General features: G+C 44.8%; 1 protein-coding gene across 1 annotated transcript; it reads right to left on the bottom strand.

Annotated features, from left to right (window-relative positions):
* Positions 1-10,374: 10,374 nt before the first annotated feature.
* Positions 10,375-11,100, bottom strand: LOC122743711 (ubiquitin-conjugating enzyme E2 C-like). The gene is made up of 2 exons (XM_043988831.1): positions 10,997-11,100; positions 10,375-10,829 (listed from the first exon to the last, which is right to left on the bottom strand). Exons 1-2 carry the CDS (start codon positions 11,098-11,100, stop codon positions 10,556-10,558), a joined length of 378 nt encoding a protein of 125 aa, XP_043844766.1. The 3' UTR covers positions 10,375-10,555.
* Positions 11,101-13,774: the final 2,674 nt, after the last annotated feature.

The following is a 13,774-nucleotide window of genomic DNA, read 5'->3' on the forward strand; positions in this document are numbered from 1 at the left end:
TTAATGTTGGAATGGTGGGCTGGCCTTTGTCAGGCACTGGCACTGGCTACGGCAGAAATGAGCAATGCAAGTTGATGCCTTATTTACCGAAATTTTATCTTGTAATACAAGATATCGCCATGAGTAAGTTGGCTTTTCTCCAGGGTGGTGTTGGAGGTATGGGATATAATTGACTGCTTTAGAGAGGTGTATGGGGGCTTGTTTGCTAACAGCCTTCAGCTCCCTCTAAATTTGAGACACACACCTCAGTTCTCTACCACACACAGGGCTGAATGGGGATGGGAGATGAGATGCATCTCCCATTCCTGGAGGTCACTGTAGGGCCACCGGTTACTGGGGAGTGACGGTAAGAGGGGGCACAGAGAGAGAAGGGTGGGGGTCTCCAAGAGGAGATGCAACCCCAGACTAGGTAGCAGGCTTATATTTCATGTACATAAGAGCCAATGTGTATATTATACAAAGGATCCCCACTGTCCTCTCTTTCCCTCCCCACCTCCACCTCTCAAGGGGTGCTGGTTTAAAAAACTGAATCATTGTTCTACATTGATCTGTAGCGTCTTGTCCCAGTCAACTCCCTCTTAAGGCCAGTCTGGTATCAGTTTCATATGTGTGTAGGATTCCCCTTTCTTAATAAAGAGGGCCTGGAAAGGGGGGGGCAACAAGAAATGTGAATGTTGGTGGCTCCACCTTCCTGGCCGGAGGAAGAGGAAGAGGAGAAATAGCATCCGGCATCTTTCGCTTTTAGAGCGCGACATAATTTTTGAGAGTTGGCAATAAAACCCCTTTTTAAGTATGTCTGCCCTGGAGCTGTTTGTTGGTGACGAGACTGTCAACTGGGAAGAAAAGAAGGACCAGGGTGCTTGGGGCGGACACCGAGCCTTGGGTCTTAGCATCTTCTCTGGAGCATCTGTTGAAGAAGATGGATGGTCTTGCCAGCTTGGGTCCTTGGGATCCAGGTCTTGGAGAGTTTCATTAACCCTTCTTTATAAGCCTGGCTGGAAGTGCTATGCCTTTTCTCAAATCTTCCATCTGAACTTCAGCAGGGCACCTTTCATTTCAATTTTTCCCCTCTCAGTTTTGTTCCACTATTATCTTTCAGAACCCATGGAAGGGGATTGGAAATGGTTCCTGTAGAGGAGCTGGTGACCATGACAAGTGACAACATGTGAGGGCCACCCTCCCCGCCCCCAGCCATCAACATGGCAGCAAAGAGTGTCTCATGGCCATGTTCTCCAAAGGGCCCCCTCCCACTCTTCCCTCAGGACTCCACCCCCCAGGCCAGCCAGGACTATGCTCAGAATGGGATCCACAGGAGTGAGGCAGTATGATAATAGTTAGGACCAGAAGGCTCAGGCTGGGGGGAGGTAGCCCTCTGCTGCCTTCCTCCCTGAGCTGGGTGTGTGTGTGTGTGTGTGTGTGTGTGTCCAGTCTAGGAAACCTGATGGCTGGGGGAGGGACAGACCTTGCGGGGGCCTTAGCTTCTTTAGTTCTCAGTGTATTTATTATTGAACTAACAGAGGTCAGGAAGAGAACTCTCAGTTCTTTTGAACCTCACGGCAATTGTGGGGGGAAGGGGAAAGGTGAGTGGCAAGTAGCTATCTTTAGGCCAATAGAAGCCTACTACATTCAGAGGAAATAAATAACTTTCTATTACAAAAAGCACTAAAAGATAATTTCTCAGTGGTTTTAAAATCCTAAATGTTTTGCAGAGGGTGAAATCTTTGTACCTAAGGGGAAGCTGAGGGAGGAAGCTCCTCAGGCTGGGGAGCAGCAGGGAGAGTAAGTAGTGAGTTGGGGGCTAAGGATGGGTTCTTCAGGATGGGCTTGGAGGCCTACCTCCCTAAGCTTTTTACCTTCAGGCATATGCTAGGAGCAAGGGCCAAGCAGGGATGCTCCTTTCCATTCGCAGAGCACCTACTACTACTTCGAAAGTTCTCTAAGTCTGGGCTGGGCGGAGCCAGAGACTGGCCTGTTCATCTCCACCCCACCCCCTTCCTTCCCTCTGTGGACCTGGAGAATCTCCCCTCACCCCAGCCAGCTCTGCAGTTTAGGCTAGCTACAGAGCTGCGAGGCGGGCGGGCACAGGAGGGAATGTTCCCTTATAAGGATATCTGAAATGTCATGATGAAACTGTGACCCTGTCCTGCCCCAGCCCCCTCTGGCCCACCCCCAGGCCCTCCCGCTGGGGAGGGGGAAGGGGAAATGAGTGTGTTACAACTACTGCAGCTGACAGATAGCAGGAGCAGCAAGCATCAGCTGAGGCCCCACTCACCACAGGAACTCACACACGAGGCCCCAGCCGCCCCTTTCCTCTTCCTGCAGAGAACAGAGGCCCTGGGAGCAGCCCTCAGAGCCCTGGGCTGCCTAGCCAGCTGAGGGGATGGGCTTCCTGGCCTTCCAGAGCCAAGAATAATAGGGAGGGAGGGAGGGCGAAAACCACACTTGGGGCTTTCCAGAAGTTCTGGGCCTGGATGTGACTCTTGGGCAGGGGAAGGAAAAGCTAAGAGGCTAGCTTTGAGAGGCCATTGCACTGAATTGGAGGGACCCATTTTCTGAATCAACATTTGTAGTCCGTCATCCAAGCTTCAGGTTTACACTCCCCACCCCAAACTGCCCCAGACTCATCAAGCTTCAATTTGAGGTTTTCCAGTGGTCCAGCCTCTCATACTGAATATACACCCTATGCTTGGTACTCAGTAGGTACTTAATAAATGCTCATTGAATCAGTAAAATTGTAATGGCAGCTATAGATTTTTTTTTTTTTGCGGGGCAATGAGGGTTAAGTGACTTGCCCAGGGTCACATAGCTAGTAAGTGTCAAGTGTCTGAGTCTGGATTTGAACTCAGGTCCTCCTGAATCCAAGGCCGGTGCTTTATCCACTGAGCCACCTACTTGCCTCCTATAGATTTAAAAAAAATTGTCCCTCTCAACTCTCTTGACATGATGCCTTGACCTCTCAGGACACTGGTCCTTATTCTGTACCTTTCCAGGGTCTCTCCTGACTTGGTTCTGGGTCCTTCCCTACCCCCTACCCCCCACCCCAGCTCCCTTAGGCTCCTCTTCTCTTGTCCAGCTAATCTGATCAGTCCAGAGACTGTTGGGACTGGAGGGACTCTATAGACCTTCTGGTATAATTTCCTTGCTTTACAAATGAAACTGGAGCCTTGAGAGCTGAAGTCACTTGCCCACTGTAATCGAACTAGTTAATGGCAGACCTAGGCCTTAAACCCTAGGTGTCCTGATTCCTAGGTTCATGGGATCATAGATTTAAGGCTAGAAGGGTCCTTCGTTTTACAGAAAGAAACAGAAGCCCAGGAAGTTCAAGTGATTTGTCTGAACTCACAGAGAGCTGGGATTTGGACCATGTGATCTGATTTCAAATTCAGTTTCCCACTCTATACTCTCCCCGCCCCTTTGCAGGGTTCCCTCCAGCAAACCACCTGCTCATTCATGCTGTGGAGTTGATTACCCATAGATGACAGGTTAATGTGTTGTCTGTCCCAGGTGATAAATTAATATTTTAACAGTGGCCTTCAGTGCCTTAAACTGAAGAAAGAAGTGATTAATGGGGGAATTCCTGGTATGGTCACAGGATGCTGGGGAAGGAAGTTTGGGGGCAGTCAGGGCAAACCTAACATCCCTAAAATCATATTAGCAGAGAGCCACCCACTCGGTCTGGATACCCACATATCCAATGAAATTATCAGGGCCCTTAATTTGATGGAAACAGAGGAAAAATTACCCTTTTCTTATACTTTGTTGGAAACTTCAATATTTTGCATTTGAAGTATTTATTTTGAGTATTGTAAAATTGGAGTGATAATGATTGTATTAGACAGTCTGCATGGGTCCGGGAGGGGAGTAGAGTATGGGGGATGATGATTCAGCAAAGAGAAGGCAGGGAAGTGAGTGGAACTAGTAGGTAACCTGAGCCTGCAGACTCTTCACTGAACTCAGGACCTGTCAGTCATCTCCGAAGAGCAAATGAATCAGGAACTGGAGGCATGTTTCAGAAAGGAAGAAGGATTTTAGTGAGTGGCTCAAAAGGAAAGAGTGGTTGAGAGATGAGAATGGATAGGGAGTTGGCTTCTGGCTCTTGGAAGAGCGAGGTGGTGGAGCTTGGCTCGCAATAAAGATGGGGCGCCAGACACAGGCCAGGCAGTCCCTGTAGAGAGTAGACCAAGCTGCTAGGTAGCACCAAGGGTAGAGAGCTGAACCTGTAGTGGACAGCCAGAAGTCCAGGGGAGGACTTTTAGGGGTCTAATAGGGAAGTACCTTTTTTTTTTTCAGGGCAATGGAGATTAAGTGACTTGCCCAGGGTCACACAGCTAGTAAGTGTCAAGTGTCTGAGGCCTGATTTGAACTCAGGTACTCCTGAATCCAGGGCTGGTGCTTTATCCACTGCTCCACCTAGCTGTCCCCAGGAAGTACCTTTCTAACACTGGAACTAGGACAGGGCCCAGGACTGCTAGAATCTAAGAGTACAATGCAACCTAGGACCAGAAACAATGACCTGGGAGGTCATACCTTGGAGATAAGGGTAGGAAGCTGGTTTTGGCAGGGATTGCAGAATCATTCCAGACTTGGAAGGGCTGGAAGTATTACCAACTGAAATATGAATTGGACTAAACCCTGGGAAGTAGATGAGCTGATCATTGGTTAGCCATTAGTTGAAGAGAAGATTAGACTTTTGTAAACTGTTAGCTCCAGAGTTTCTTTGGTTTCATGTGTGTATGTGTGTTGTCCCTTCATTTCCCAATAAAAATTCCTTTTCCCTCCCTCTCCCCAAATACTTTGTTTCCTGTTGACCTAAAGAAAAAGATAGTTTTCATTGAATGAGTTGGGGAAAATTAGCGCACCTCCAGTGGTCAGGGGAAGTCCTGACAATGGGGATAGACCAATCCCTGAACCTGTGGAAAGTGGGACAGGTGTAGGGGTGAGAATACAGAAAGGCCAGCTGCAAACAGTCTCTCTTTGAGGGTGGGGGTGAGGAGGGGTATGGAGAACAGAGCTAGGGAACAGGCTCCATGAGAGAAACTGAAGCAATAGCGTTATAAATTGTCCTCTAGGCGTGTAGTTGGATTGTACCACCACCGAGTGCTGCTGGGCTCTCAGCACCCTCCCTCCATAATCTGGTCCCACTCTGTCCATATATCATGGCATAATGGAAAGAGGGCTGCACTCAGCGGGGGTCCACAGGGATGTGGCTTGAATACAGCCTCTCCCAACTTTGTGACTTTAGCTTTTCTGAACCACAATTTCCTCACCCCTAAAATAGGAACGATAGTTTTACTGCCTACTTCATAGGATTGTTGTGAGGAAAGCATTGCAAAGAGCTGTAGAAATGTGGTTTAGCATCCAGGACAGCCTCTTCATTTGTCCCCCAGATAAGATTTTGTGCCCTTGCTCATGACCTGTCCCTGACTTACCTATATGAATGCTCTTTTTCAAGTGCTAACTCTTCAAGGAAGCCTTTCCAAACTACCCCAGCCCTCCCTGCCCATCAATAAGATTTTCTGCTCTTTAAAGTCAGAGGGATTATCTTTCTTTGTATTAGCCCAAGGCACCCAGCATAAAGTTGAACAAATAGTAAATGATCAGTGCAGACATCCATTGGAGGCAGTTAGATAACTCAGGTCAGGAAGACTCGAGTTCAAATTTGGTCTTAAACTCTTACTAGTTATGTCATCCTGAGCGTCACTTAACCTATGTTGGCCTTAGTTCCCTCATCTGTGTTGTTTTTTTTTTTTAAGAAATGAGATAATAATAGTATCTACCTCCAGGGTTGTTGGGAGGATAAAGTGAAATAATATTTGTAAAATACTTTGCAAATCTTAAAGTATTATACAAATACCAGTTATTTTTACTCAGCCCAGAGGGAGAGAACTGACCTTTTTGGATGTCCAGAATCAGCCTTTTGATCAAAGAAAGGAAAAGCAGACTTCATTCACAACTTATTATATCAGAAGCTGAGAAAGTGGCCACCCAAGTGGTGGGATGGGGATGGGGGGGCGCTGCCAAGGACCTGACCCTGGCCTCTGTAAAAATGCCAGTGATATCTGAAAGACTGAACCACTGGCTCCAAACCTCTGGCCGGAGAAGCTGATATCATGCCATTAGAACCCATTCTTTGGATTAAGGTACTGAACACTGCATACATACTTCAAGGGGTCTGTGGTCTCACTTATGTGGGTACTCCCTGTAGCCATGCAGACCACATTCCATACACCCGTCCTTCTCCTCCTGTGCTATACTTATCCTTTTTTTTTTTTTTCATAAACCTTCCATAGATTGGACTACTTTACTTCCTGGTGGCCTTCCGGCAAGTCTTTTAACATTTCTAGGTACCAATTACTGATGCATTCATAGTCCTGAAATATCCAAGCACTGAAGGACTCTGTTAAATTAGCATCATCTATATAATACAGTGGAAAGATCATGGGCTATATGGAGTCAGATGTTGTTCAATCCTTTCTCAGTCATGTCTGGCTCTTTGTGACTGTATTTGGGGTTTTCTTAGCAAAGATACTGTCATTTCCTTCTCCAGCTCATTTTTAAAGATGAGGAAATTGAGGCAAACAGGCTTAAGTGACTAGCCCAGGGTCACACAGCTAATAAGTGTCTGGGGTCAGATTTGAACTCAGGAAGATGAGTCTTCCTGACTCCTGGCCTGGTGCTCTATGCATTATGGTGCCACCTAGCTGCCTAACAGAGTCAGATGACATGGGTTCAAATTTTGCCTCTGATATTTACTACCTATAGGAATCACCTAAGTTTCCTGTGACTCAGTTTCCTTATCTGTAAAATAAGGTGGTTTGAATTATATGGTCTGAGTTTCCTTTCAGCTATAGAAAGATTATAAATTTATGATCCTATGATCTGGGAGCCTAAAGAAGCCATATTAGCCCTTAACACATTGGTAGTGAGTCAGTTTGTTAGATCAATGGTGCAGTGGAAAGAATGTTGGCTTAGGAGTTCTTAGTTTGATTCCTCTTATTTGCACTTATTACCTGTGTGACCCTGAGCAAGTCATTTAACTTCTCAGGACCCATAAAATAAGTGTGTTGGACCAGATGACCTCTAAGGTCCCCATTCAGATTGGTGATACCTAAAAACTGCACCTGTTAATATTAATTCCTTTGATTCTCACAACACTGCTGGGAGGATATGCTGTTATCCCTATTTTCTAGATGAGGAAACTGAGCCAGGCAACGGTTAAATGACTTGCCCAGGGTTATGTAGCTTATAAGTGTCTGAGGAAGGAACTGAACTCGGGTCTTTTTGGCTCTAAGTCCTGCACTCTATACATTGTAAGAACTAGCTATCTATGTAAAGCTCTTCACAAACTCTTATAATATCAATGCTATTATAGTAATGTTACTTGATTAATAACATCATATATCAATTATGACATGATATATCATATTATCATCATTATTGTTACTACTGAAATTATTAGTGGGAATGGAAGCCTGACCCAGAAAAAGGAGGTAGGGGCTGTATTGGAGATCGAGCAGCTGGATGGGACAGCTAGGTGGTGCAGTGGATAGAGCACCGACCATGGAGTCAGGGGTTCCTGAGTTCAAATCCTGCCTCAGACGCTTGACACTTACTAGCTGTGTGACCCTGGGCAAGTCACTTAACCCCAATTGCCTCACTAAAAAAACCAAAAAGAATGAATGGGACCAATGGCTTTCCAAACCCAGGAAGCTGTGGTCTCCCTGGGGTCCCTCACCTTGCAGTCTCACTGAGGTCTGACTCAGCATTTTTGCCTTTTCACAGCCTCTCCTTCCCCTGTTTGGTCCATGGGCTTGAGGGGAAAGCCTGCTCTGCTCCATCCTTTTGACAATAGAAAGCCCCTTTTGGCTCAGATAACTACCCACACTTCGGCTAGGTTAGAAATCAAATGAAATGTTTAATCAAAGCGTCAGTCAGACGTCGAGGCCACCCAGGAGGCAGGGAAGTTTGGTGGTTAGAGTTGGCTAGGGAGGAAGAGAGCCCCCACCAGGGAAGGAGGGAGGGAGGGAGGGACTGAAAATTACCATGTGCAGAAGACACTAATGGAAGGATATTTATATGCCTGTGTATATTTGTGTATTTGTGTGCTTGTGAGTGTGTGTGTATTTGTGAGTCCATCTTGCCAGTGTGTATAAATGCATCTGATTCTGTGTGTAGGTAAATTGTGTGGGGGTTGGAGAGGGTAGAAGGAGTGTATAAACACCCTTTGTGAAAGTGTGTGCTTATGAAAGTGGGATGTGTGTGACTACTAGCCGGAAACCAGGGGGCCATCTGAAGGCCTGATTAGTGTACTAGGAAAGTATGAGTAGCACATGACAACCTCTCTCTCCTCTGGCGGGGCCCCACAAACAGCCACGGGCTTCCCTTCCCTACAACCTCAGGAGACACTTGAAAATCCCAGTCAGATGCTGGATACCCAGACAAATGCAAACCACTAGGGTCCCCCTGGGATCTGGCCTCAGTCTCTGGGAAGAATTCCCTTCAATGAAGGACTTATTCATTCACAGATAACTGGGGGTTTGTGGGAGCAGTTGGAAAGCATCTCCCCATGAACTTACCCACCTGTCAGTTCCTTACTCCCTTCCACCACCACCCTTCCCCAAAAAGAGAGAAACAAAAACAAAATCCTCAGGGCTCCAAGGTCAGGGATGACTCACTGGTCTTGGAACTGACTCTCCCTTGGGCCCAATCCAGGGGCTAATGTCCAGATGTCTGGGGTCCTTTAGAAAGGCTTTGGAGAGCAGAAACACCAGTCTCCTAGCTGTTAGGTGCTATAGGGCTTCACTTACAGACCTGAAAGGATGAAGGTTCTCTTTTCTTACTCATCGACACTGTCCAGCTTTATTCTTACAAATAGGCATCACATAAATGTATAATAAATATATCAAGCATATAATAAATATATGAGTACTGTTATTGTCCACATTTTCTGGATGAGGAGACCGAGGTAGGCATGTTGTAAAATGCTTACTGTGGACCCTCAAGTTCATTATAGCCACAGAACATTAGCAGTAGAAAGGAATTATGAGCATAATTTTAAGAGTTGGAAAGGACCTTAATCCAACTCCTTTATCTTATAGCTGAAGAAATGGAGGCCCAGAGAAGATTAGTGATTTTGCCCAAAGTTTCAAAGCCAGTAAGTGGCAGAGTCAGAATTCAAACTCAAGTCTTTTGACTTAACATCTAGCACGCTTTCCTTTGCACCACACCATCCCCAAGACACTCTATGGAATACGGAGTCTAGCTTCTGAGAGCCAGATTGTGAAGGTTTTGATCGCCAAACAGAGGAATTTGCATTTTATTATAGATCAAACAGGGAACCACCAGGGCTTCTTAAACAGTGATCTGGTCTTTGCTTTGGGTTATCAGTTTGGCAGCTATGTGGAGGATGGATTGGGTATAGAAGAGACTGGAAGAAGGGAGATCTATTGTGAAGGTCTAGGTGAGAGAGAAGCAATGAGGTCCTGAAAGGATAGTGCTATTTGTATAGTGAGAAGGGGACAGATATGAAAGAGGTTGGAGAGGGAAAATCAACAAGACTTGGCAACTGACGGGGGGTGGGAAAGGAAAGTGAAGAATTGAGAATGATATCCTCTCTCCAGAGAATCCTTACTGTGAAGAGCCAGCCCAAGCGAGTGACTGAGCAACTCATCCATCAATATCAGTTCCTTATAGTAAATTTAGTGGGGATTGTCTGGATAGGTGGAGCAAACCACTTGGCTATTGAGCTGGCTCCTCACTGGGCTTGGCAGTAGCCATGCTGAACTAAACAGGCTGCTCAGCCACTGGCCCATGACTGCTTCTGGGCCAGGCCAGGCAGGACACCCTACTGCTAGGCGGCTGTTGTTGGACTGAGCTGAGCAGGTCACAGATACTGGATGAAGCTGCAGCATCTCTGCCAGATGGTCTGCTAATTGAGCTTCCTGGGCATCAGCCCATCTTCTGTGGGCAGCTACAGTCTTCACCAATTTAAACCTGTCGTTCATCTGTTTATTATAACCTTCATTTTAGCCATGACCCTAAGCCAAGGATTGACAGAAGCCTCTGCACTTTGATTTTTTCAGAGCCTATATCCAGGCAGGAGATTCAAGAAAACTAGTTAATCTGGTTCACGAATCCTTCCTGGTTCAAAGATGGCTTATCATAGTAGTACAGCACTCCCCCTTTACTTATTTTGGGGGGCTCCAGTTTTGGTCCTCAGACTCTTGTTAGGTCCTAGGACAAAGGATGTTGAAGTAGTCTGTGCCCTGAGGAAAGTTCATATGTCACTGAACTATGCAAGCCCCAAGCTCTTTCTTTCTTTTTTTTTTTAAACCAAAACCAAATTTATTTATACATTAATGTTGAGGGCTGGACTAGAGTTTAAGAAAAAAGGAAAACAGTATGGTACATTCCTGTACAGAAGAGAGAAGACAGGTTATAAGGAAGGGGAAAAGATGCACGCATACACATACACATACGAACAAGATGAAGGGCATCTAGGCATCTGGGGTCAGGGCTCCTGACTAGTCACCTGCTTCATGTAGGTTTCCAGCAGCTACTTTTTAAAGGGTGTGGGGTTTGTCCAAAGTTCAGCAGCATGTGTGTTCAATGGGCTGTCAATGTTGGGTTCTCCTAGCAGGCTCTGGATAGATACTAGAATGGTCCTGACATCATACGGAGCTGAAAACCTGTCCTTGAGGATGTCATAACAGATATTGCCTTGGGTATCCACATTAGGATGGTAACAAGGTATGACAAGTTTCACAGTGGGAGCATTATATGGGTAGCTACTGGGGAACTCCAGGGAGAGCTTGTACCACAGGTCTTTTTTTTTTTTTTTTTTTTTGGCGGGGCAATGAGGGTTAAGTGACTTGCCCAGGGTCACACAGCTAGTAAGTGTCAAGTGTCTGAGGCTGGATTTGAACTCAGGTCCTCCTGAATCCAAGGCCAGTGCTTTATCCACTGTGCCACCTAGCCGCCCCCTTCAGGTCTTCATATAACTGTCCCAGCAGCCCCATGGATGGTCCCAATCCATTTGAAGAGATTGTCAGACCCTGGGAAGGCAGAAATTCCTTTGTCTCCAGACATCATTGGGGTCATCCATTCCTGCTGTAACCTCTTGTCCGTGGATCCGAGGGCCGCTACTGCCCCAGGCTTGGCCCCTTTATGGGAGGCTGCGGCGGTGCTGGCCACAGCCGGGTCAAGGTTCTGCGAGGCCAAGGTGGACCAGAGATAAAGCAAGAGAAACTCCCAGGTGGTAACTGCTCAATCTCTTTCTAAGGTATGGAATCTTTTCTTTGTACCTTAAAGGTCTTCCCTTTTACATTTAAGATTTTATTTATTTTTCACTTTAAAAGTTTTTTTTTTCAATTAATAAAACTTATTTTTCTCTCCTTTCTTCCTTCCTCACTGGAAAAAAAAAGGAAAAAAGAAAAACCAAACCCTTACAACAAATATGCATAATCAAGCAAAACTGAACCCCACATTGGCCTTGCCTCCAAATTATTTGTCTCATTCTCTATCCTGAGTCCATCACCTCTCTGGTAGAAGGTGAATAGCATGCTTTATGCTATTGGTCATCTGACATCATGTTTCATTATAGTATTGACGGAGTTCTTTTGTCTTCAGTTTTCTTTACAATTTGTTGTTGTTAATGTATAGATTGTTCTTCTGGTTTTGCTCACTCCACTCCACATCAGTTCATATAAGTCTACCCAGGTTTCTCTTTTATATCTTTTGTCATTCATTGTTGCACTGTATTCTCTTATATTCATATAACACAAATTGTTCAGCCATTCCCCAACCAACAGATGCTCCTTTGTTTCCAGTTCTTTGCCACTACAACATGATCTATTATAAATATATATTTTTTTTGCATATGGGTCCTTAACCTCTTTTTAAATTTTCTTTGAGGTACAGGCCTGGGAGTGGTTTTGCTGAGAGTGCATAGTTTAGTGACTTTTGGGGCATAGTCCTATATTGCTCTCCAGAATGACTGGAGCAATTCACATCTCCACCAACAGTTCATTAATATGGCCTTTATCAGGGAAAGTTGTTGCAATGATTTTTTTTTTCTTCCAGTGACTTGCTTCCAAGAATGTGCTACAGCCAGGTCCAACTGGCCCTCAGGAGAGCTGATTGTTAAATTGTCAGTATGGTATTTATACCTCAGAAGTGGAAAAATGCTGTAAATCAGGGCTTGTATTATTTTGTTCATTGTCTAAACTTAAGAAAGTGATAGAGAAAATGTTAACAATACAGATTAAAAAAACACACGATACGGATTAAACTTAAGTGTCTTGTATGTACATTTTTTTGCAAGGGAGAGCCAGTTGTTAAACATTTTATCAGCACACCCCCACCTCTTATTTTTGCTGCAGTTTTTATTTGTGTCAGTCAGTTGACAAGTACTTACTCTGTACCAGGCAATGTACTAAAGGCTGAAGCTATAAAGAAAAGCAAAAACCAGTCCCTGCTCTCAAGTCTATGAACTGTTCTTGTAATGTTCATGCAAACAACTGTGGGGAGACAACATGCAAACAATTATGTGCAAAAACATTTTACTTTTATGTAATCAGAATTATCCATTTTATTTTCTGTGATTTTTATTCCTTGTTTAGTTATGAATTATTCCCCTATCCATAGATCTGAAAGATACCTTCTTGGCTCTTTGAATATATTTATGATGTCACCCTTTATATCTATTTGGGGCTTATTTTCATATTTGGTGTAACATTCAGGTCCACACAGCTTCTGCCAATCTCCTTCTGGTTTTCCCAGAAGTTTTTGCTGAAGAATGAGCTTTTTCCCCCATACTTGGGGAAAATACTTGGGGACTTGGGGGTTTATCCAACACAAGGCTACCATGTTCATTTGCTTCTATATGTTGTGGACCTAATCTGTTCCATCTGTTTCTTTTTGTTGGGGGGGGGGCAGGGCAATGAGGGTTAAGTGACTTTCCCAGGGTCACATAGCTAGTAAGCGTCAAGTGTCTGAGGCCGGATTTGAACTCAGGTCCTCCTGAATCCAGGGCCAGTGCCTTTTCCACTGCACCACCTAGCTGGGCCCTCCATCTGTTTCTTAACTAGTACCAAACTGTTCTGATGATTGCTGCTTTGTAGCATAGTTTGAGATTTGGGACTTTTTTCATTATCTCTCTTGAGAGTCTTGACTTTTGTTTTTTCAGATGAATTTCAATTTTTATTCTTTTTCTAGTTCTATAAAGTAATCCTTTGATCAGAACACCATTGAATAAACACTCCCATTTCCTTCAGTGATCCTTCTATGGCTTGATCTCAAGGCTCCTCCCCATCTTGGTTCCTATTTTTCCTATACTATAGTTTGTTTATTTTTATTTGCATGTAGTCTCCACCATTAGATTCTAAGTTCCTTGAGGACAGGAATTGTCTTTTGCCTTTTTGTATCTTCAGAGCTTAGCACAATGCCTGGTGCATAGGAGGTGCTTAATAAATATTGATTGATTGATCCTGGTTACCCTCCTCTGGATACTCTTCAGATTATCAATGTTATTAAAAATATGATAGACCCCCAAAAACTGAACCCAATACTCTAGGATATGATCCTCCCAGTGCAGAGCATAGTGGTACTATTAATTGCTTCTCTTAAGGCACATTAAAATGCACTATTTTTTTTTTTTTTTTTGCGGAACAATGAGGGTTAAGTGACTAGCCCAGGGTCACGCAGTGTCTGAGGTCGTATTTGAACTCAGATCCTCCTGAATCCAGGGCCAGTGCTTTATCCACTGCACCACCTA

This window comes from Dromiciops gliroides, chromosome 2, assembly GCF_019393635.1.
Source record: "Dromiciops gliroides isolate mDroGli1 chromosome 2, mDroGli1.pri, whole genome shotgun sequence".
In the NCBI taxonomy this organism is placed as follows: domain Eukaryota; kingdom Metazoa; phylum Chordata; class Mammalia; order Microbiotheria; family Microbiotheriidae; genus Dromiciops; species Dromiciops gliroides.